The sequence below is a fragment of the Sarcophilus harrisii genome, chromosome X (genome assembly GCF_902635505.1).
Source record: "Sarcophilus harrisii chromosome X, mSarHar1.11, whole genome shotgun sequence".
In the NCBI taxonomy this organism is placed as follows: Eukaryota; Metazoa; Chordata; class Mammalia; order Dasyuromorphia; family Dasyuridae; genus Sarcophilus; species Sarcophilus harrisii.
The window spans coordinates 20274623-20296633 of NC_045432.1; the positions used below are offsets into that span (position 1 = coordinate 20274623).

A 22011-nucleotide genomic window follows, 5' to 3' on the forward strand; every position below is an offset into this window, starting at 1 on the left:
CATTCACTTTGCATCTAATTCTTTTATTTCACAAAAAGTGCTGCTTCAAGTACTTTGGAAGCTGTTTAAATTTTGTTTGTTCTATTAAGAAATTAATTGATTCAATTGAATGCTTACTATGTACAAAGCCCAATGTTCATCTGATATTTGTGGAAACTGAAACTACCCTTAATTTGAGTTTCCCAGTGGACCTTCAGCTGGCCCAGTCCCAATGTGAATGGAACTGCTGCTCACTAGAAAAAGTTCCAGCACCTAAGAATCCCAGAATGCTTTGTACCTGGATACCGATTGTATCCAGTTGACTTGAACTGAGGAGATTGTGCCACATGGCACAAGAGAATGGAAAGAAGCAAGAAATGGGAAGTGGAGAGAGAGACAGATGGACAGAGACAGAGAGAGACAGAACATGTACACATAGACTTGGATAAAGAAAAGTGCAACAATTAGCAAATATAATCAGATTTGTGAGCATTATGCAAGCTCTGGGTGTAAGCAGAGGGGAAAAATCATCAGTGAAGCTCCAAAATCCATGTGTGACCGTCTGTGACCATCGTGTGATTCTAGAACTACAGGGAATAGTTTCCAAGATCATTTGATTCTAAGGCATCTGAATCTCTCTTCTGCTTCACTGTTCCTGGAGTCAAAGAAATTCAACAGACAAGAATCATGAACTTTCAACTTTGCCACTGTTTCTGAGTTTCTGAACTATCTGCACGTGCTCATCCAGGGGAAACTGAGGCATTAGAGGAGAATTTGAATCTGGTATATGGGTAGAGGTCACTGGGGACCAGAACCTTTGTGTGAGGGTTGCCGAGACTTTCTTAGGACTGCTCCTCTACTTTGGCCATCTGATTCGGACAACTTTCCCATGTGACTCCAAGAAGCATGTGTAGCAGCCACGCCCAGATCAAACCATCTCAGTAGATGAGCTAAACTGGCTTGGAACCTACTGGTGAGTTAGGAAGTTGTCAACCCTAAGAATGGGAAGAATTCTCCCAGTGCAACAGGTGGATGAGAAAAACATGTCCAGATGATCACGCAGGCAGCTGAAGCAGGCGCTGGGGAATGCTTAGAGCTTGGTCAGACATGGAAGACATCAAGATGTCCCACTGCATCTTGGGCCATTGCTGCCATCTTGATTTTTCTCTTGTCATTGGACTTTGATGACTGGAAGATAGAAGGAGCTGGATAACTTTGTGCAACTCCATCTCACTTAAATCCAATTCACCTGCAAGTCAATTGTCTCTGGTCCCCTTTGAAATGAAGGACAAACAAGAGAATGTTTAATATGTGCTTCACTTGCTTGTTATTTATTATCCTATTCTGTATTAATTCCCGTTGCTTTTAAGGGTCACTTGTCTTTTGTGTCTATTGTATGGATTGTTAAAGACATGTACTGATGGAGGCTTAAGCTGAGGCTTTGGATAGTTGAAGAGCCAAAATAATACAGACAACCTAGGAAAGTATGAAAGGAAGGAGCCACGTGGGAACTCTTTGGAAGCCCACTGCTTTGCTGGACCAATGCTGCATATAATAGTTATATATAATATAATATAACATAATATAATAATAGATATAATAACTATTTTTAAATGATGCTTATTACTTAAAAAAAAAAGGTGAGAAGAATATCCTTAGAAGAGCCTTCTTTTCTTTTCTCTTCTCTTCTAGATCCCAAGTGCCCAGGAGATGTTGATTTGCAGAACAGCGACTGGGATATTAAGACAATCACCAGCTCCTTGAAATTCTACCTCAGGTAAATTCCCCATGCGGCCTAACCTCCTTAACATTTATGTTAGCCTGTGGAGTTAGGGGGCTAAACCTGATGGGAGGAGAGATAATATATTTATGACAAACATTTACTAAGTCCAGTACTATGTAGTGAATCCCATTTAAAAAAAAAAAAAACCCAGAGAAGGTCGAAATTTAGTCGCTCTTAGCCCAAGGGGATGGGCTGGCCCATATTGCTTAGGATTACTGGGGAAGACTTCTTCCATGAGTACACGTCTGAGTTAGGCTGCAAAGGTCAGACAGGCATGGACCAGGTCAGATGGGAATTGGATAATGTTCCCGATTTTGGGAACTCCCTGACACAAGTAAAGCAGCAGAGGGTTTGAGGTGTGGATGGTACATGGAGAGGAACAGTGTGGTCCAAGGTAGGAAAGGTACTGTGGCTGGATTGTGGCTGGTCTTGGGCCAGTCAAGCCCTACTCACAGTAGGTTATAATGAGCCATCGATGACTTTTGGAGCAAATGACTTGACAGTGATAGGAAGAATGAATAAAGCGAAGGGGTTTCCGACCCTTTTTGTTCGCGGTTCCTCTTGGCTTTCCGCAGACCTTCCCGTGCCCCCATACTCGGGAAAGCAATTCTAGAGTTGAACATGTTTGTGCTGAGGAGAAATAAAATAAAAAAAGATGAATACATTTTCCCTAAAGAAAACCACTCAGTTCTTAACAACATCTTTTCACTAACACTAACAAATATTTTTTGGAATATTTCAGTTGACTGATGTGTAAGTATTTCCCCAATATTGCCCAAAGTCCCTTGCCAAACTTCTTGTGCCTTCTGGGGTTGGGAGTCCCTGAATTAGGGAGAGCAGGGAGTGAAGACAGAAAGTCCCATTAAAGCTGGCATAGTAGCCCAGCTTTGGGGGGCAAGTTATGGGAGGGTGTGACGAGAGAGGGCCTGTGCCAGTCGGCCAGCAACAGGAACGGCGAGGAGGTGATGGATTTGCTTTGTTTTACTATCCCTGGTGGGGCAGAGGTGGAGGCCCAGGGATGAAGAGAGCTTTTGTAGCTTTAGGGGAAAGTGAATGTTTACACGCAATCTTGAAGCCACCAGAACAGATGGAAGGAAAATTGTCTGGCTGCCAAAGTACAGACTGTATTGTCCAGGACCCTGGGGCCTTTGTCATATATGCCAGGAGGCAATCAAGAGCCATTGGCTGTTTTTTTTTTTTTTTTTAGCCCAAGCACTCATACCTTTTAGCATTGCTTCTTAAAAGCTTGTCCTAGCGGGACCTGGCTTTAACGGACAATGTGGGCAATTCAGACCCCCTCTCGGACTTAGTAATCTCCTTTCTATATCGCACCGTGGTGGGACTTTAATCTGTCATTCTTTTGTTAATTCCTAGCAACTGGTGGCCTTGTCATAAATGAGAAAGAAGGGGAAGTTGGGGAGCAGAGGAGGCGGAGGAGGAATTGGAGGAACAGATGCAGGAGCTGAAAGGCGAAGGGGAGCGAGGTTGCTCTCTGGTGCTCCCCGCCCCGTGGAGTGGGAAGGGAGGGAGGACAGCCATCAGCCTCTTAGAATTGCCTTCCTGCTAGGGCAGGAGAACATTCCCGCTGGCTCTTCTCTTCCCAAAGGAACTCTTTGTCCTCTTTTTTTATTTTTTTGTTTTAGGAATCTTTCGGAACCTGTTATGACATATAAGCTCCACAAAGAACTGGTCTCTGCCGCCAGTAAGTCCTAACCATTTTGTCATGTTTTCCCTTCCTTGGACAAAAGCGGAATATGCCGTGTTTGCCCAGAGAAGTTAGCAGGATGAAGCACCGGGGAAGGAACAGCATTGTGCTATGCTAGCGAGAGTACCGGACTTAGAGTCCAAAGCCCTGGGTTCAGATCCTTTCTCCTTCACTTCATAGATCCATAAGCATTTATTAATCAACTACTGAGTGTCAGGTACTGTGCTCAGGGCCAGGGATACAAAGAAAGCAACAACCGGTCCCTACCTTTCAGGCATTAAGACAAGGCAAATAGGAACAAGATAGCTTCAGACTCCCATGCAGCCTTGAGCAGGCCCCTCTCCCCTCTAACCATCAGTTCCCTCCTCCGTAAAATGAAAGGATTGGACTAGATGATGTCAAAGCCCTTTCCAGCAGAGAGAGGGAAAGAGAACGGAACTGGACGTTGGGTCGGCGGTATCCGAGAGAACAGATCCGTAAGTGGACGGAAAGGTTTGCTTTCTGGTTTCAGTGATTTCCTTGCTATTGGCAGCCCCTTCCCCCCGGTCAGATCAGCCCCTTCTCTGGAGTTGCCTGGAATCTTGGGGAGTTGTCTGGGTGACTCGGCCAGGATCACACAGAGATAGGGTTTGAACCCAGGGCTTCCTGACTGAGGTCAGCTTCCTACTCACTGTTCTGAGCTGCTTCAAAGGTTCCATTACTAGTTTTCTTTAGCTAGTCATCAGCTGGCAAACAAAGCTACTGCCCACAGGAACTGGGCTAAGTGCATTAGTGCCTCCATTTTATGGGGAAACCACAGAGGCTCAGAGAGAGGAAATTGCAGGGCTTCAAGGGCTGCCGGAGTCATTCCAGCAAGCTGCCGCATCAGGCTTGGGCTTGGGGTTCAGAAGAGGTAGGGTCATATCCTGGATCACCCTGGCCAGCCCACTTACTTTTCCTGTCTCCATTTCCTGATCTGTGACCCTGAATGAATTGAATTAGATCATTTCTAAAGCCCCTCCAGTCTGGAATCCCATGAGCCCTCCCCATTTAGGACAAATAATACCTCTGGTGGTCCAAGGACCCATCTTCTGAGCTCACATTTGGGCATTTCACCTCTCAAGCTCTGTGTGTGTGTGTGTGTGTGTGTGTGTGTGTGTGTGTGTGTGTCTCCTCCTCCCCTCTACTTTATCTTTCTGCCTCTTTTTTCCACATTTTTGTCTCTACTTCCTTTACTTCCGACTCTTTCTGCCTTTCTTTTTCTCCTGTTGTCTCTGTCTGTCTCTCTATCCCTGTCTCCATCTCTCTCTGGATATCTCCTCCCCTCTACTTCTGTCTCTTTCTTTCCATCTCCCACCCACCATCTCTTTGTGTCTCTCTGCTTCTTGCCGTGGCTATACTCTGGGACCTTTTCCCAGAATCCTCTATTCCCATAGCCCAAGTGGATAACCCATGTCTTTCTCTTACTATTTTCTCTCAGAGTCAGAAAACCTGGATTACAGGCTGGGAGCCATTCACGCTCTGGTCTATAAGCTTCCTAACAAGAATCGGGATATGCTGGAACTCCTCATAAGACACTTGGTCAAGTACGTATCTGGTTCAAAGATCTCCTGCAAGCTCGGCACGATTCTGTGGTAGCTGGCAATGGCAGTAATAATAGCAGTGGCTATGACTTTTATTTCTGGTCTAGAAGCTTCTAGACATTTTAGAACCATAGAAATCAAGGTCTACTGCTACTCTTGTGAGGTAGGAAATCTCCCCATTTTTCAAATGAAAAAAACTGAGGCTGATAGAGAGAAAGTAAGTTTCCCTTAAGCAGATAACTAGTAAGTTGGGAAGTCTCAGGGTCTTTCTATCTCCACAAGCAGCTTCTTTGAGAAGATCTAGATTAGGGTCCAAGTTCTGCCATTTGTTTTCTGAGCGAGTCATTATCTGACTTAGTTTCCTCATCTGGAACATTGGAGAATAACACTTTTCCAAGAACGGAAGAGAGAAAGTGCTCACTTGGTCGTCTATTTTATCAATCCCTTGGGTCAATTATCAATCTCCTGGGTGTCCTGAGAGAGCTGAGCAGGGATGTAATGCTCCCTTCCATGAGGGAAGGGGTCTTGGTGCTGGCCAGGAGCTTGGGACAGTCCCGTGAGTGGTGCTGACCTAAACTTGGCCACAAAGAAAAAGAGACTACTTCTCTTTGGGGTGCCCAGTACCAGGCTAGAAGGACCCAGAGGATCTGGATTCAAGATTCAGATCAGCTGCTGAATTAATATTCAGTTGTTAGTATTCAGTTGTTAATATTGTTAGCAAGTCACGGTGAGGAACATCACTTAGAAAGCTTAAATGACTCTTGTTCTCAGTTCCCATATGTGAATGTGAAGAGGTCGGTCTAATAATATTAAAGGTCGCTTTTTAAACTCTTGACCTTCTTTGTTCTCCATCCATCAACTCTCCCTGTCTGCAGCTCTAATACTCCATGTTCTGAGGCCTCTCCTAATTTCAATATTTCCTGTTGTAAGGGCCCTTACCGAAATCCAACCCTAACCCTAACCCTAACCCTAACTGACTCTAACTTTGCCTCCCTACTCTAACACTAAACCGAACCCTAAATGTCTCCCAACTCTAATCCTAACCCTAAACCAAACCGACTCTATCTAACCCTAAATTCATGCCTCCCCACTCTAAAGCTAAATTCATGCCTCCCAACTCTAACCCTAATGCTAATGCTAACGCTAAATTGCCTTCCGATTCTAACCCTAACCCTCCCAACTCTAAGCCTAACCCAACCCTAACCCTACCAACTCCCAACTCTAACCCTAACCTGACTCTAAACCTAACCCTCCCTACTCTAACCCTAACCTGAACCCAACCCTAACCTTAAATTTGGGACTCCTGACTCTAATTCTAACCCAAACCCTAACACTAAATGTGCTCAAACCCTAAATTTGCGCACCTCCCAACTCCCGACTCTATCTCTAACCCTAACCCTAAATTCACGCCTCCTGACTCTAACCCTAACCCAACCCTAAATGCCTCCCGACTCTATCTAACCCTAACTCTAACCCCAAAAATAATAACTTACATTTATCTAGCACCTAACCTTTTACAAAACCTGTCATCCCAATAACCTTTTGGGTAAGTGGTGAGAATATTATATACATTTTGCTGATGAGAAATTGAAATGGAGACCATAGATGTAGTTGGCCCTTTTTAAGAGTTTGCCTAAGAAAGGAAGAAGAGACTAAGTTTAGATAAAGGGTGGGGCAAGTGAAGATATTTTCAGTAATGGAGAGATGTCTTTATTTAGCAATCCAAGCGCACCCCTACATGGTTCTAGCTTGCTAGATAACATCGGCCTACTTGCTGTTCTTCTTCCTATACAAATCTCATTTTTTGGCTCTGGGCCTCTGTCCCCAAAGTATGGCTTGTTCTCCTGCCTCACTCCATCTCTTAGGCTCCCCTACCTTCCTTCTGGGCTTAGCTTCAGGGATGGCCTTTTCAGATTCCCCCTCTCCCCCCAGCTACTGGTCTATTCCCTACTCCCACTTCATTACCTTGCATGACCGTGCCTATTGTTTTGTTTATTCGCCCCTGACAGACTTCTCCAGAGCAGGGCCTTTCTCACTCCTGTGTAAGTAATCCGTGTTTCATCATCAGTGTTTGATGACTGCTCACTTGACCTGGGCATCATCATAATGGCTGGCATTTATATTGCCACTTTAAGGGCGAAGTACTTTATGTAGTTATCTCATTTGATATTCAAAACAAGCCTGGGAGGTAGATGGGATTATTATCCCCATTTCACTGAAGAGACGGAAACCTGAGACTGAGAAAGGGCAGTGACCCTGGAGTCCTAGGATCTGAGTTCACGTCTCACTCTGATGATTATTCTCTGTATGACCTTGGAGAAATCATTTGAGTTCCTCGTACCTCAGTTTCTTCCTTGGAGGTTCCTTGCGGCTTTAGCTCTAGAATCCCATTGATTTGGCCAACAGAGGTCACAGAGCTAGGAAGTGTTAGAATTAGGGTCTGAACTCAAGAGTTTCCTGATACCAAGTCCAATTCTCTCTTCACTCTGGGTGCCTTGATAATTTGACTGATACATAACAGGGGAAAGTACATTAAGGAGGTATAAACAGGGTATGGGAGGAAATAATGCTGATTGTAGCCTCCCAATGGCCCCGTGAGGTCGCTTACTGTAACAATTATCTTTCCCCATTTTAAAGATAGGGAAATGGGGAAACTGAGGCTCGCCAAGAGAAGGTGACTTGGGTCAAGCTACATATCTAATCGGCTGTCAGGCCAGTACCTGTACCAGTAAGTAGAAGTTGTCTCTTCCCAAGGGAATAGAGACAAGTGCCAGGAATCCATGTGGGAAACTCAAGCTTCTTCCAATGATATGTCAAGGTTATCTTTTCTAAGGGAGGTCTTAGTATGGATTTAGGATCTGAGCTTTGGAGTTGGAAGGGATCTGAGGCCAGCTAGTCCAACCCCTTCATTTTACACATGAGGAAACTGAGGCCCAGGGAGTAGATGGAACGCACTTAGGGTCACACACAAAATCCCGGATCAGGGGGCACTTAGCTCAACTTTCCTCATCTTCTACATGAGAAAATCAAGACCAAGGGACTTGACTGGGATCACACTACTTAGAAGTACTAGTTCATAGTGAACTATGAAGGGAAGGGGAGGGAGCAAACATTCCTTAAGGGCCTACTCTGTGCAAGACAAATAAGTACTTTACAGATATTATTTCATGCTCCTCTGGGCCCTCAAGTCCTAGCTCTGCTCTTTACTAATTGGGAGACCTGAGAAAGGAAGTTATTTGTAGGCACTAATCGAGGAGCATGGGTCCTGAGAGCCTAGGGCCAGTGCCCTGTCCTCTCTCCTCTTTTGTTTCCCCCTGTAGGATGGTACACACAGCAGGTGCTTAATAATTGACCTCAGTGTACCAGAATACCCACACACACACACACACACACACACTCACCCAAGCTACTGCTCCCAAACCGTGGTCCCCCTGTTCCCGAGCCCAGGCACAGTGCTAGTCCCAGGCCAGGACCTGGGCCTTGGGCCACTTCTGCTTCTGGCTTCGCTGGATGGCAGCATTGAGTTGATTTTGCCTTTTCTGCTTCCTCTGGGGAACTCTGGGTAACTGGAAACAAAGGGTTGCCTGCCTTTGGGTACGGCTTCTAAATTGCTGCAAGGCTGGGAAGGATCAAAGGCCTGAGTGGCTGCTGCTCATTACCATTTGAATGACAGTGTTTATCTAGGGCTTAATGCTTTCAGGTTAAGGTTAATGAATTTGTCTTCTGCCCTCAGGCCTGGGAAAAATAGCCTGGGAGGGGGAAGGAGCAAATTTTGGAAGACTTTCACTTGGGCTCCTTTGGCCTTGCTGAGCTGCCTTCCTCCTCCTTCCGCAAACTGGCCACGTTCTACCCAGCAGCCCACCTCCTACCCAGCAGCCCACCTCTCACTTGGGCAGCTCAGGTGTTCGAGCAGAAGCTGTTCTGCACTGGCCAGCCGAGTGGGAGTGGCAGATTTCTCCCACAGGCTCTGGCTTTTCCTGCCTTCTTCTCCTGCCCCACTCTCCCTAACCTCTGTTGCCATCTCCTTAGGCTTTGGGAGCAGGGGATGGCCTTTCTGTTTGAAGTGACCCTCCCACACCCCTTTCCTCCCTCTTCTCTATCAATTAAATATTAATCACCACAGAATACCACCAATCTGACTGCTAGCAATTCTGCCAATGGAATAGTCCTGGGACTTGGAGCCAACCACTTGGGAAGACTGTTTGGGGGAAGTTTGGACATTATCTCTTCTGTACCCTACAACTCAAACACTATACACTTATCTCTCCCTCGCCGCAACATTCCCCATCATTCTTTGGATATCAAGGGATGCTACAAGAAATTAAATGGGATAAAATTTAGGGGGAGTTTTGCAGAAGTCCTAGATGTCCCACAAAAGCCAACAGATGGCACGGAAAAAAGTTTAGAAGCTCAGAAATACACAAAATATACGTATGGTATCGTATAATGTCAACATGTTTTGTCTTTGGGTATATTATCGTATGATATCAAGATATTTTATCTTTTAATATATGGTATTGTATAATATTTTAATCTTTGCATACAGTAATGATTTAGGCTTCTTCTCTGGTACAGAGGGCCACAAATTGTATGTGGATTTTTCAGACCATGGGGGCGCCGCGTCCCTGCGATGTGGAAGGGATAAGTGTGTGTTCTATGTCAGAGTAGAATCATGGGGCCCTGGATCTAGGTCTCAAAGGCCCTCAAAGCTCACCTAGTTCCTTCATTTTACAGAGGAAGGGATTGAGGCCCAGGGAGGCCAAGGGCCTAGTGCCAGGTCACACCTTGGATGCCAGAGGTAGTAGTAGAAGGGATCTCAGAGGACATCTTCGTGGTCAAGCATTTTTTTTAAAGATTAAGTTCTGGGGGATTCAGAGAAAGGCAAAAAACCCCAGCCTTTCCCTCCAAGAGACTCATGGTTTAATAAGGGAGACAGACACACAAACAACTGTGTACATACAAGCTATAATCAGGGTAAATTGGAGGTAATCACAGAGGGAAAGTCTCAACAGTCCAACGAGGGGGGCCGCAAAGGGCCTTTTGCCAAAGATAGAGTTTGAGCTGAATCTGCAAAGGAAGCCTGGAGGAGAGAATTCCAAGCAAGGGGGAAGGCCCATTGGCCAGCCCAAGGGTAGGGTTGCCATGTCCTCTGTGGGAAGATCGGTATCGCCAGATTGTATGTATTATGTGGAAGATAAATGGAAAAGACTGGAACTATAGAATGGGTAAGGTTGGGAATGCTTTGAGAGCCTCCCAGAGGATTATGTATTTGATCCTCAAGAGAATGGGGAGCAGTCAGATCCGGGATTTGGGAAAATTGGTTTGCCAATTGAGTGGAGAATAGAGACTGAGGCAAGGGGACCAATTAGAAGACCATTGTCAGAAGCCAGGTGTGAGGTAATGAGGCTCCTGTCCTCAGGTGGTGACTGTGTAAGTGGAGGGAAGGGGGCACATAGGAGTGAAAGTAGAAGTAGGACCCGGCAACAGATTGGAGATGTGGGGTTAGCCTGAGGAGTCGGGGATGACACTGAGGTGGAGAGCCTGGGTGATTGGGGGAATGGAGGTGCCCTGGACTGTAACTGGGAAATTCAGAAGAGGAGAGAGTTTTGAGGGGAGATAGAACCCCCTTATTTTCAGAGAAGTAAACTGAGGCCCAGAAAAGGAAAGTAAATTACCCAGAGTCTCTTCCAGGAGAGGGAGAGAACAAGTGTCTACTCTGCACAAGGTATGGTGCTAAGTGCTTTAAAATATTATTTTATTTAGGCTTCTAGGTCTACAGCTAGAAGAGACCTCACAAGCTAGGTAGTCCAAACTTCTCTTATTATAGAAGAGTAAACTGAGGCCTAGGGAAGAGACTTACCCAAGGGCACATGTAGGATCAGCCTGGGGAAGGTACTTTCCAGAGGTGACAGGTAATAAGCAACAGACAGAATTTGAAACCAGGGACAGGAAATCAGAAGGCCCAGGATCATTTCCACCTGCCATTTGCTATCTATGAGATCTCTGGCAAATCCCCTGGCCTTGCTCATGTATAGAAAATAGAGGCTTGGATCAGATGGCCCCTTAAGGGCTCCTCCGGCTGTATTTCTAAGAGCCTATGGGTGACTTTGGGCAAGGCATTTCACACAATCAGGGCCTTAGTTTCCTCTTCTGTAAAATGAACCTGATGGCCCCCAATGTCCCTTCTAGCTCTGATTTTAGGATCCTCTGATCAAATGAGATTAGGGAAAGAAAGGCAGGTAGCCCTGGGAGCATATAGGGTCTGGACTTGGGATCAGGAAGCACTGAGTTCAAAACCTGCCTTAGGCAAGATTGTCTCGCTTCCTTGGTATGATGAGGTTTGCAGTTCCATGGTCTCTGAGGCCTTGTTCAGCCCCAGATCTGGGGTGTTATAGTCAAAAGAGAGAAGATCTATAAAATGCTTTATTTTATTCTCATTATTACTGTCAGAATCTCTGACTGTGAAGCCATCCTCTTTCCAGCACGCTGCCTTTAAATTGTTCAGTCGTTTTTCAGTCGTGTTTAACTCTCTGTGACCTGATCTGGGGTTTGCTTGGCAAAGATACTGGAGTACTTTGTCCTTTCTTTCTCCAGCTCATTTTACAGATGAGGAAACTGAGGCAAGCAAGATTCATCGATTTGCCCAAGCCTCATGATTAGTAAGTATCTGAGGCTGGATCTTTACTCACGAAGATGACTGTTCTTGACTGCAGGCTCAGTGCTCTATCAACTGCAGCAACACCTAGCTGCCTGATAGGCCTTGGCTAAATAACATCCCTTCTCTAGGTCTCAGTCTCTTTCTCCATTAAATAAACATGTTTTGGACTAAATGGCAGAAGGATCCCCTCTTGGCCCACATTCTCTGGTCCCCAGGTTTCTTTTGGCTATAACAAGTAATCACCCAGCAGTCGGGTTCTAACTTGCTAGGGTTCATTTTGAAGTTGATAAAAGAGAGGTTCCTGGAAGCGAATGAAGGTTCTCTTGCCCAGAATCACCAACCAGTGTGGGGCAGCACCATGACTCAAACTGAGGTCTTCCGGCCTTCTGGTACAGAAATCCAACCCCCGTGACTTCCGGCCTTGTAATATTTGTACATTGTTGGTTTTCTCTCCCCAAGTCCAGCATGCCCCACTCCGGTATTCATCGTCTTTCCCGTCACGTTTCCGTCCCAAAGTTGGGCAGCCAGGGACCCGTTGAGTTCATCTCTGTCCTCTTTCTTCCCCTCAGCGTGTGTGAGCATAGCCGAGAGAACCTGATGTCGCCCTCGAACATGGGAGTGATATTCGGACCCACTCTGATGAGGGCTCAGGAGGATACTGTGGCTGCCATGATGAACATTAAATTCCAGAACATCGTGGTGGAAATTCTCATTGAACACTTTGACAAGGTTTGTGTATGTCCTACCCTCTGCTCCCCCCCAATTCCTCTCACCCCATTGTCTTCCTCCTTCCCACCTGGTCTGGATCTCTTCCTGCTTTCCTCTGTGGACTGGTCTCAGTATCCCCCACTTTCCCTTCATTGCCTGACCTCAGCCTCCCCCTCCTTCCCTTCAGGGCCTAAGCTCAGTCTCCCCCTCCTTCCCTTCATGGCCCGCCCTCGGCCTCCCCTTCCTTCCCTTCGTGGCCCGGCCCCGGGATCCACGCTGGCTGCAGTCACAGGGGCTCCCCTATCGACTTTCCCTCATTCAGATTGAGAAGCTGATAAACAAATCTCATTTTTGTTATAACAAATTCTTTCTTTAGTGGAAAATGATTTTATGAATTGAAAGCCTCAGCTAAAGGAACCTCGAACGGGTCCTTGGAGGCTTTCTGGCAACAAGACAGTTCACATTTCTGTAGCTTGGGGCTTTTGCAGACTAGGTTACATCCATTAGAGGATCACTGGTACTCACTGCTCTGAGCCCCTCATTTCCAAACCTGGAAAGCTAAGGTTTTGAGAAGGGAAATGACTCGGGCAATTTCACACAGTCAACAAGTGTGGCTGGAAACCATTCTCAGCCTCCAGATCCCTTGAGCATTTTGAGGTAAGTAGAGCGGGCTTGATGGCCGCCATTTTCTACAGCTGTAAGTTTACAAATTTCTTTATGGGTGTGACCTCCTTGGAGGCTTACAGCAGCCCTGGGAGGCAGGTGCTGTTATCACCCCCTCTTACAGATGAGGGAATTCTGAGAGATGTTCACGTGGCTGGTGAGAGACACGGGCCCGTTCTGAATTTTTTGTCCTGATGTCCAGCGCTCTGTCTATGATATAGTCTGGCTACCCCAAACAGGGAAACTGAGTGTCCGACAAGCTGGAGTAACGTCCTCAGAGCCTGGGCTTTCTGACGCAAAAAGCCTTCCATGCTATTTCACCTATTTCGGATAATTCTAATCCACTAGACCGTAGAATGTTAGCACTAAAAGGGCCTTCAGAAAGCCCAGACTCAGACTGGGAATTTGATGGGTCTAAGAGAGGCCCAGATGGGAAATGCTAGCAATGCTGATTGATTCCTCGGGGCCATTGGCTGTCCTAGAGAGCTGCCCAGGGTCACGCTGCCAAGGTCTGAGGTGGAGATTTGAACCCAGGGCTCTGCAGGGCCAAGGACAGCCCTTTAAACCTAGAGGTCTCTCCGAAAGAAGCCTTGGGGCATAGAAAGCAGGACTGGAAAGAACATATGACAACTTGAAGGAATCTTTTTTTTTAATTTTTTTAATTTTTTTATTTAATAGCCTTTTATTTACAGGTTAACTTGAAGGAATCTAAAACAGAATACATGGAATATGAGAGCTAGCAGGAGCCTAGGACAGGATATATTGAATATGATAGCTAGAAAAAACCTAGGATATATGAAATATGATAGGTAGAAGGAACCTAGGACAGGATGTAGGGAATAGGAGACCTTCAGGGAGTTTAGGACAAAATATAAATTTTGCCGAATTTCCCAACTCATACAGCCCCATGCTAGATCCTCTTCAAGGTAACTGTCACACTAACACAGAATGTCTGGTGTGAGAGGAACTGTGAACATACAATTTCAGAGTTCACTGGGCCTTTAGAATATACAACATCAACTGTCAGAGCTGGAAGAGATCTTAGAACATTGAGGGATAAAATATAGAGGACCTGGGAATAACAAATATCAGAGCCGGGTGGGGCCTTAGAACCCGGGACGGCAGAGCCGGGTGGGGCCGTAGAACCCTGGACGGCAGAGCCGGGTGGGGCCTTAGAACCCGGGACGGCAGAGCCAGGTGGGGCCTTAGAACCCGGGACGGCAGAGCCCGGTGGGGCCTTAGAACCCGGGAAGGCAGAGCCCGGTGGGGCCTTAGAACCCGGGAAGGCAGAGCCCGGTGGGGCCTTAGAACCCGCAACGGCAGAGCCGGGTGGGGCCTTAGAACCTGGAATATCAGAGCCGGGAGGGGCCTTAGAACCCAGGATGGCAGAGCTGGGCTTGTCCTTAGAACCCAGGACTTCAGAGCCGGGAGGGGCCTTAGAACCCCAAATGCCAGAGTCGGGAGGGTTCTTAGAACCCGGAATGCCAGAGCCGGGAGGGGCCTTAGAACCCAGAATGTCAGAGCTGGGAGGGTTCTTAGAACCTGGAATGTCAGAGCCGGGAGGGGCCTTAGAACCCAGGAGGTCAGAGTCAGGAGGGGCCTTAGAACCCGAAATGCCAGAGCCGGGAGGGTCCTTAGAACCCGGGATGGCAGAGCCGGGTGGGGCCTTAGAACCCGGGATGGCAGAGCCGGGTGGGGCCTTAGAAACCGGGACGGCAGAGCCGGGTGGGGCCATAGAACCCGGGACGGCAGAGCCGGGGGGCCTTAGAACCCGGGACGGCAGAGCCCGGTGGGGCCTTAGAACCCGGGACGGCAGAGCCCGGTGGGGCCTTAGAACCCGGGAAGGAAGAGCCCGGTGGGGCCTTAGAACCCGGGAAGGCAGAGCCCGGTGGGGCCTTAGAACCCGGACGGCAGAGCCGGGAGGGGCCTTAGAACCCCGAATGCCAGAGTCAGGAGGGGCCTTAGAACCCGGGATGGCAGAGCTCGGAGGGGCCTTAGAACCCAGGATGCCAGAGCCGGGCTTGTCCTTAGAACCCGGAATGGCAGAGCTGGGAGGGGCCATAGAACCCGGAATGCCAGAGCCGGGAGGGTCCTTAGAACCCGGAATGTCAGAGCTCGGAGGGGCCTTAGAACCCAGGATGCCAGAGCCGGGCTTGTCCTTAGAACCCGGAATGTCAGAGCCGGGAGGGGCCTTAGAACCCCAAATGCCAGAGCTCGGAGGGGCCTTAGAACCCAGGATGGCAGAGCTTGGAGGGGCCTTAGAACCCCGAATGCCAGAGCCGGGCTTGTCCTTAGAACCCAGGATGTCAGAGCCAGGAGGGGCCTTAGAACCCGGAATGTCAGAGCCGGGAGGGGCCTTAGAACCCGGAAAGTCACAGCCAGGAGGGGCCTTAGAACCCGAAAAGTCACAGCTGGGAGGGGCCTTAGAACCCTGAATGCCAGAGTCGGGCTTGTCCTTAGAACCCGGAATGGCAGAGCTGGGAGGGGCCATAGAACCCCAAATGCCAGAGCCGGGAGGGTTCTTAGAACCGGGATGCATGACAGGTGGGGCCTTAGAACCCGGGCAGAGCGGGCTTCGTCCTTAGAACCAGGATGTCAGAGCTGGGAGGCCTAGAACCCAGAATGTCAGAGCGGGAGGGTTCTTAGAACCGGAATGTCAGAGCCGGGAGGGCCTGAACCCAGGAGGTCAGAGTCAGGAGGGGCCTTAGAACCCGAAATGCCAGAGCCGGGAGGGGCCTTAGAACCCAGCATGTCAGGGCCGGGAGGGGCCTTAGAACCCGAAATGCCAGAGCCGGGAGGGTCCTTAGAACCCGGGATGGCAGAGCCGGGTGGGGCCTTAGAACCGGAAGCAGAGCCGTGGGGCCTTAGAACCACGCAGGAGCCGGAGGGGCCTAGAACCCGAATGCAGAGTCGGGAGTCTTAGAACCCGAAAGTCAGAGCTGGAGGGTCTTAGAACCTGGAAGTCGAGCTGGAGGGCCTTAGAACCCGAATGCAGAGCAGGAGGCCTTGAACCCGGATGGCAGAGCTCGGAGGGGCCTTAGAACCCAGGAATGGCAGAGCCGCTTAGGAACCCAGGATGCAGAGCTGGGAGGTCTAGAACCTGGAATGTCAGAGCCGGGGGCCTTAGAACCCGCATGTCAGGGGTCAGGAGGGCCTTAGAACCCAGGAATGTCAGAGCCGGAGGGCCTTAGAACCCAGATGTCAGAGCTTGGGGGCCTTAGAACCCAGGATGGCAGAGCCGGGAGGGTCCTTAGAACCCAGGATGTCAGAGCCGGGAGGGTTCTTAGAACCCGGAATGGCAGAGCTGGGAGGGGCCATAGAACCCCAAATGCCAGAGCCGGGAGGGTTCTTAGAACCCGGGATGGCAGAGCCGGGTGGGGCCTTAGAACCCAGGATGCCAGAGCTGGGCTTGTCCTTAGAACCCAGGATGGCAGAGCTGGGAGGGGCCTTAGAACCCAGCATGTCAGGGCCGGGAGGGGCCTTAGAACCCAGAATGTCAGAGCCGGGAGGGGCCTTAGAACCCGGAATGTCAGAGCTTTGAGGGGCCTTAGAACCCAGGATGGCAGAGCCGGGAGGTCCTTAGAACCCGGAATGTCAGAGCCGGGAGGGGCCTTAGAACCCAAGATGGCAGAGCCAGGAGGGGCCTTAGAACCCGGAATGTCAGGCCGGGGGCCTTAGACCCAGGATGCAGAGCCGGGCTTTCCTAGGGAACCCGGAATGGCAGAGCTTGAGGGCCTTAGAACCCAAATGGCCAGAGCCGAGGCCTTAGAACCCGAAAGTCAAGCCGGAGGCCTTAGAACCCGGAATGCCAGAGCTTGGGGGCCTTAGAACCCAGGATGGCAGAGCCGGGAGGGCCTAGAACCCAAAGCCGGGAGGGGCTTTAGAACCCTGAATGCAGAGCGGGGTTGTCCTTAGAACCCGGAATGGCAGAGCTTGGAGGGGCCTAGAACCCCAAATGGCCAGAGCCAGGAGGGCCTTAGAACCCGGAAAGGCAGAGCCGGGAGGGCCTAGGAACCGGAATGCCAGGTAGCGTCCTTAGAACCAATGGCAGAGCTGGAGGGGCCTTAGAACCCCTGGAATGGGCAGACCCTGGGAGGGTCCTTAGAACTCCAAATGCCAGAGCTGGGCTTGTTCCTTAGAACCCGGAATGCAGAGCCGGGAGGGCCTTAGAACCTGAATGGCAGAGCCGGGAGGGCCTTAGAACCCAAATGCAGAGCGGGGAGGCTTGGAACCCGGAATGTCAGAGCCGGGGGCCTTAGAACCCGGAATGGCAGAGCCGGAGGCCTTAGAACCCGAATGCCAGAGCTGGGAGGGCCTTAGAACCCGGAATGTCAGAGCTTGGAGGGGCCTTAGAACCCAAGATGTCAGAGCCAGGAGGGGCCGTAGAACCCGGAATGTCAGAGCCGGGAGGGGCCTTAGAACTCGGAATGTCAGGGCTGGGAGGGGCCTTACAACCTGGAATGCCAGAGCCGGGAGGGGCCTTAGAACCCATAATGCCAGAGTGGGGCGGGTCCCGGGAGGGGCCTTAAAACCCAGAATGCCAGAGTGGGGTAGGTCCTTAGAACCCAGGATGTCAGGGCCAGGAGGGGCCTTAGAACCCGGAATGTCAGAGCCGGGAGGGGCCTTAGAACCCAAAATGCCAGAGTGGGATGGGTCCTTAGAACCCAGGATGTCAGGGCCGGGAGGGGCCTTGGAACCCAGGATATCAGAGCCAGGAGGGGCCTTAGAACCCTGTGATGGTTTTCTTGGAGGCAGCCTTTTTGAAATAAATAATTACTGCAGAATCGCAGCCAGATGATAAAAATGCAAGGGTGTATTTCTCCTTACAAATTCGCCCGGTTAGTTGAGGCCTATCTCTGTGCCTGGCTCCAAGGGATCTTGTAGCTTTGTCTTTGGTTTCTGCCTCTGCTTTCTTCAGCCTCCAGCCAGCTCCGACTTGTGGCTTCTCAATCTCCAGTCTGTCCCAAGCTCCAAGAGTTTCCTCTATTTATGTGATCTCCCAAAGGTTAACTCCGCCTACTGGAGGGAGAGGGATTCTAGGTTCTCTCCCAGAGTGCTCTCTGGTCCTCAGAGAGGTGTGAATTCAGACTAAGCCGTACATGTGTGAACTCCACTGAGTACTTTTTATGAGCTCTCTAAAGGTGTGAACACAAGCATTGTTTCCATCAGTATTAGCAACTTATCACCTTGTAAGGATTCGTGCTAAGGTGTGAACCAATAAGCACTGTATCAATTCTATTGAGTTAACACCAGGATTCTGACATCACCCTTGAGTTTTCATATTGTTTCAAGTTAAGTTGACACTAGGATTCCAACAGGACCCGGAATGTCAGAGCCGGGAGGGGCCTTAGAACCCAGGATGTCAGGGCCTGGAGGGGCCTTAGAACCCAGGATGTCAGAGCCAGGAGGGGCCTTAGAACCCAGGATGTCAGAGTCAGGAGGGGCCTTAGAACCCGGAATGCCAGAACCAGGAGGCGCCTTAGAACCCAGAATGTCAGAGCTGGGAGGCACCTTAGAACAGGAATAGAATTTATTTTGGGCTAGATGTTAATGATCATCTATTTCATCCCTTTAATTGTTGCGCCAGAGGAGCCATTTCTTTCTGAAAGGGCAGATTGTGGAGGCCTGGGGCATTGGAAAATTTCCAAGTCAGAGGTCTGTGATTTTCCTGACCGACTGTTGTTGAGCAAGCATAGAGGCTCAGGCCTTTTGGTGTTAACTGTATCTCTGTTATTCTGGTTCTGCAGCAGAAGGAGGGCTGACTTGGGAACTGGGGACCAGCTCTTCCCTTCCTATTGAGTCACTTACAAAAGAAGTTTTACCCCTTTGGCTCTTGGATTAGGAAAACCCGAGTTCAATTCTAGCCTCAGACACTTTTAATTGAGTGAAGGTTTTCTGGAGGCAGCCTTAGTCTCAGTTGAAATAAATAGTTACTCCAAAACGCTGATAATGCAACGTTTAGTTCTCCTTCCAAATTAGCCCGGTTAGTTCAGGGACCTATCTCTCTGCTTGAGCTCTTGCAGCTTTGTCCTTGGCTTCTGCCTCTGATTTCTTCAGCCTCCAGCCGGCACCAAAGGAGAAGATACGATGAATCTCTCTTGCCTCAAAGATAGGGCTTGTAGGCTTTCTTCCAGAGTGTCCTGTCTCTGACCCCGTCGATGTTCCGCAGAAATTCTCCCCTAGCTCTAAGAGCTTCCTCCATATATATATCATTTCCCAAAGGTTAACTCTTCCTTTTCAAGTCAGGGATTATGGGTTATCTCCCAGAGTGCTCTCTGGTCCTAAGAACTTCAAGAGAGATGTGAATTCAGACTAAGCCAGCCCTGAATTCTCCCAAAGTGTGAACTCCATTGAGTACTTAGATACTTATGAGCTCTCTAAAGGTGTGAACAAAGCATTGTTTACATCAGTTGTACTTAGTCCCTAGTTTCAAGTTCTGGCCCAAAATATCTTCTTCTAAGATCAAATCAACTCCAATGGCTTAACAGTTTGTAAAGATTCCAGCAATCCTAGAGAAGTCACCCAACCTCTTTGTGCCTCAGTTGTTTCAAAAGCAAATGGGAGGCATAAAAGCATCTCCTCCCAGGGTTCTTGTAAGAATCAAATAAATAACATTTGTCATAGGCCTCACAAGTGCCTGGTACATTGTGGAAGCTTAATAATTTTTGCTTCCTTCCTTCCTCTGGAAAGTAAGTGTGGATTGCTCTAGATCAGGGGTTCTAAATTGCAGGGGGTCCGCGAACTTCAATAGGGAGAATGACATCTCGATTTTATAATCCTTGCAATTTTATTTAATGCACTTTTAAAATCACAATTTTTAGGGCTCAGTTTAAAAGCACAATTTTTAGAGAGAACAGGAGAAAGGGGGAGAGAGAAAAAAGAAGGAAAGGGGGGGGGAAGGGCCAAAGGTTTCCCCTCCTGGTAGGGAATGGGTTAAAGACAGGGCTAAATTTTCAGGGTCCAGGCTAGAGTTTACCTTTTTAATCCCTCATTTAATTTATAAATTTTAAAAATAAAATTTTTAATTAAAGCAATTAGAGGGGAAAGAAAGAGAAAAAAAAAGAAGAAAGGAAAGGAAAAGAAAGCCAGAGCTACCTTGTTCCAAGATGGGAGGGAGGGAATGTTTCCCTCCCTCCAGTCTAAACCTCACTTAATCAAAGGGGAGAAAGGAAAATGATGGGAAAGGGAAAGAGGGAGGGTGAAAAAAAAAAAAAAAAAAATGGAGAAAGGAAAGGAAAAGAAAAAGGGAAGAGGGGGGAGGGAAGCATAAATCCCCCCCCAGGAGAACTCTAAGCAGAGGAGAAAAGGAGAAGGGGAGAGGGAAAAGAAAAGGGAGAGGGGGGGGGAAGAAAAAGGAGAAGAGAGAAAATAGAAGGAAAAGGAGGGAGGATGGGAAAGGAGGGAGGAGAAGAGGAAGAAACAACACAAAGAGGAGAAAATGGGAGAAAGGAAAAGAAATGGGAAAAAGGGAGAAAATGAGGAGAGGGGAGAGACAGACGGAGAGAGAAAGAGGGAAAGGGAAAGGGGGAGAGAGAGAAAAGGGAGAGAGGAATGGAAGAGGAAGGAGGAAAGAGGCCAGAGAACAAAGGGGGAGAAAGAGAAAGAGGAGAAAAAGAAAAGGGAGAGAAGGCAGGAGAGAGACAGAGAGACAGACAGACTGGAGAGACACAGAATAGGAGAAAGGGGGAGAAAGAGAAAAGGAAGAGAGGAAGGGAGGGAGAAGAAGAGCCAGAGATATCAAAAGGGGAGAAGAGAATAGGAGAAAGGGGGAGAGAAATAGAGAAAAGAGAGAAGGTAGGAAGGAGAGAGAGCAAAGCAAGTGAGCTTTGTAGCTCCAAATGTGGGGCTTGGGAAGCTCTCCTTGGCTGCTTATCTTAGCCACTGCTCACATGAATGGAGTGAGGCTGCATTAAGGAAAATCCCAGCCTAGCAACAGAGCTCCCAAATGCCCTGGCTTATCTCCGGAGGTAGTGAGTTTCCTATCCAATGGTGGTCGGATGCCCACTGGCCGGGACTGCTGCCAGGGCCGCTCCTGCCCGAGGACAGGTTGGACTCTGAGGGCCCTTTCAGGTTGGTTCTTGGTCATTCTGTGGTTTGAGTGACTGCGATTCCATTGAATTTCTCCTCTTAAGGCAGCACAGTGTGAGTACCCAGGTAAGCTCCTTAGAATCCCCGTGTCCTTGGCTGAGCCGGTCAGGCTCTCTGTGCCTCAGTCTCCTCGTTTGGCAAAAAAGGGCTGGGTGGGGGATGGTCGTATGCCCCCTTCAGCTGTGAAGTCCATGATCCTTTGCTCCTGCTATTTCTTCCAATCCCTCCCTCCCTCCCTAGCCTGACTTATTCTGAAAGGGCCTCATGTGGTTTTTTTCCCCAGCCAGCAGAGGGCAATAAGGGAATATGGTAACCTGTGTGGAGCAGGCCTGCAATGACTGATAGCTGGATATTACCGTGACCATAGAGTCATATCTATGTCTATGTCTAGAGAAAGAAGAGGAGGATGAGAAGGAGTATCTAATTAAGCCGGGCCTTCACTTTCTCGCCTGTAATTTCTGAAGTGATAAGGTTAAGCCAAAAGTTATTAAAAAATAACATTTTCTTCATCTGTACATGGGAGGACATTCTCATCATGCAATATATATTTAGCTTGGGCTTTAGCAAACATTCAGAATGAATCTGCAGAAAATGTCTTAAGTGGTGAGTTATTAAGACAGAAATGTAGCAGAAGGTTCATTAGTCACAGTGCACCTAAGAGGGGACAACTTGGAATTTTCAGTTCTGGCTAAATCAACTTTCTCTGACATAGTTCTGAAATCCAGGCAGCTTGCTAAAGTCCGGAAAATCGGGGTTCTAGATCTGAAAAGGAACTTTAGAGGGCTGGCATATCCACCCCCCTCATTTTACAGAGGAAGAAACAGACCCTTGGAGGGGAGGGGATTTGCCCAAGGTGATATAGTCA

The 22011-nt window shown here is 48.5% G+C and overlaps 1 protein-coding gene across 2 annotated transcripts in view; it reads left to right on the forward strand.

Moving 5' to 3' along the window:
- Positions 1–22011, forward strand: part of OPHN1 (oligophrenin 1) — a 275094-nt gene that overhangs the window by 211345 nt on the left and 41738 nt on the right. For both annotated transcript variants that reach the window (XM_031944591.1, XM_031944590.1), the window contains exons 16-19: positions 1672–1756; positions 3406–3464; positions 4927–5032; positions 12257–12416. In XM_031944591.1, coding sequence (XP_031800451.1) covers positions 1672–1756; positions 3406–3464; positions 4927–5032; positions 12257–12416 — 410 coding nt within the window. The remainder of the gene's footprint in view (positions 1–1671; positions 1757–3405; positions 3465–4926; positions 5033–12256; positions 12417–22011) is intronic.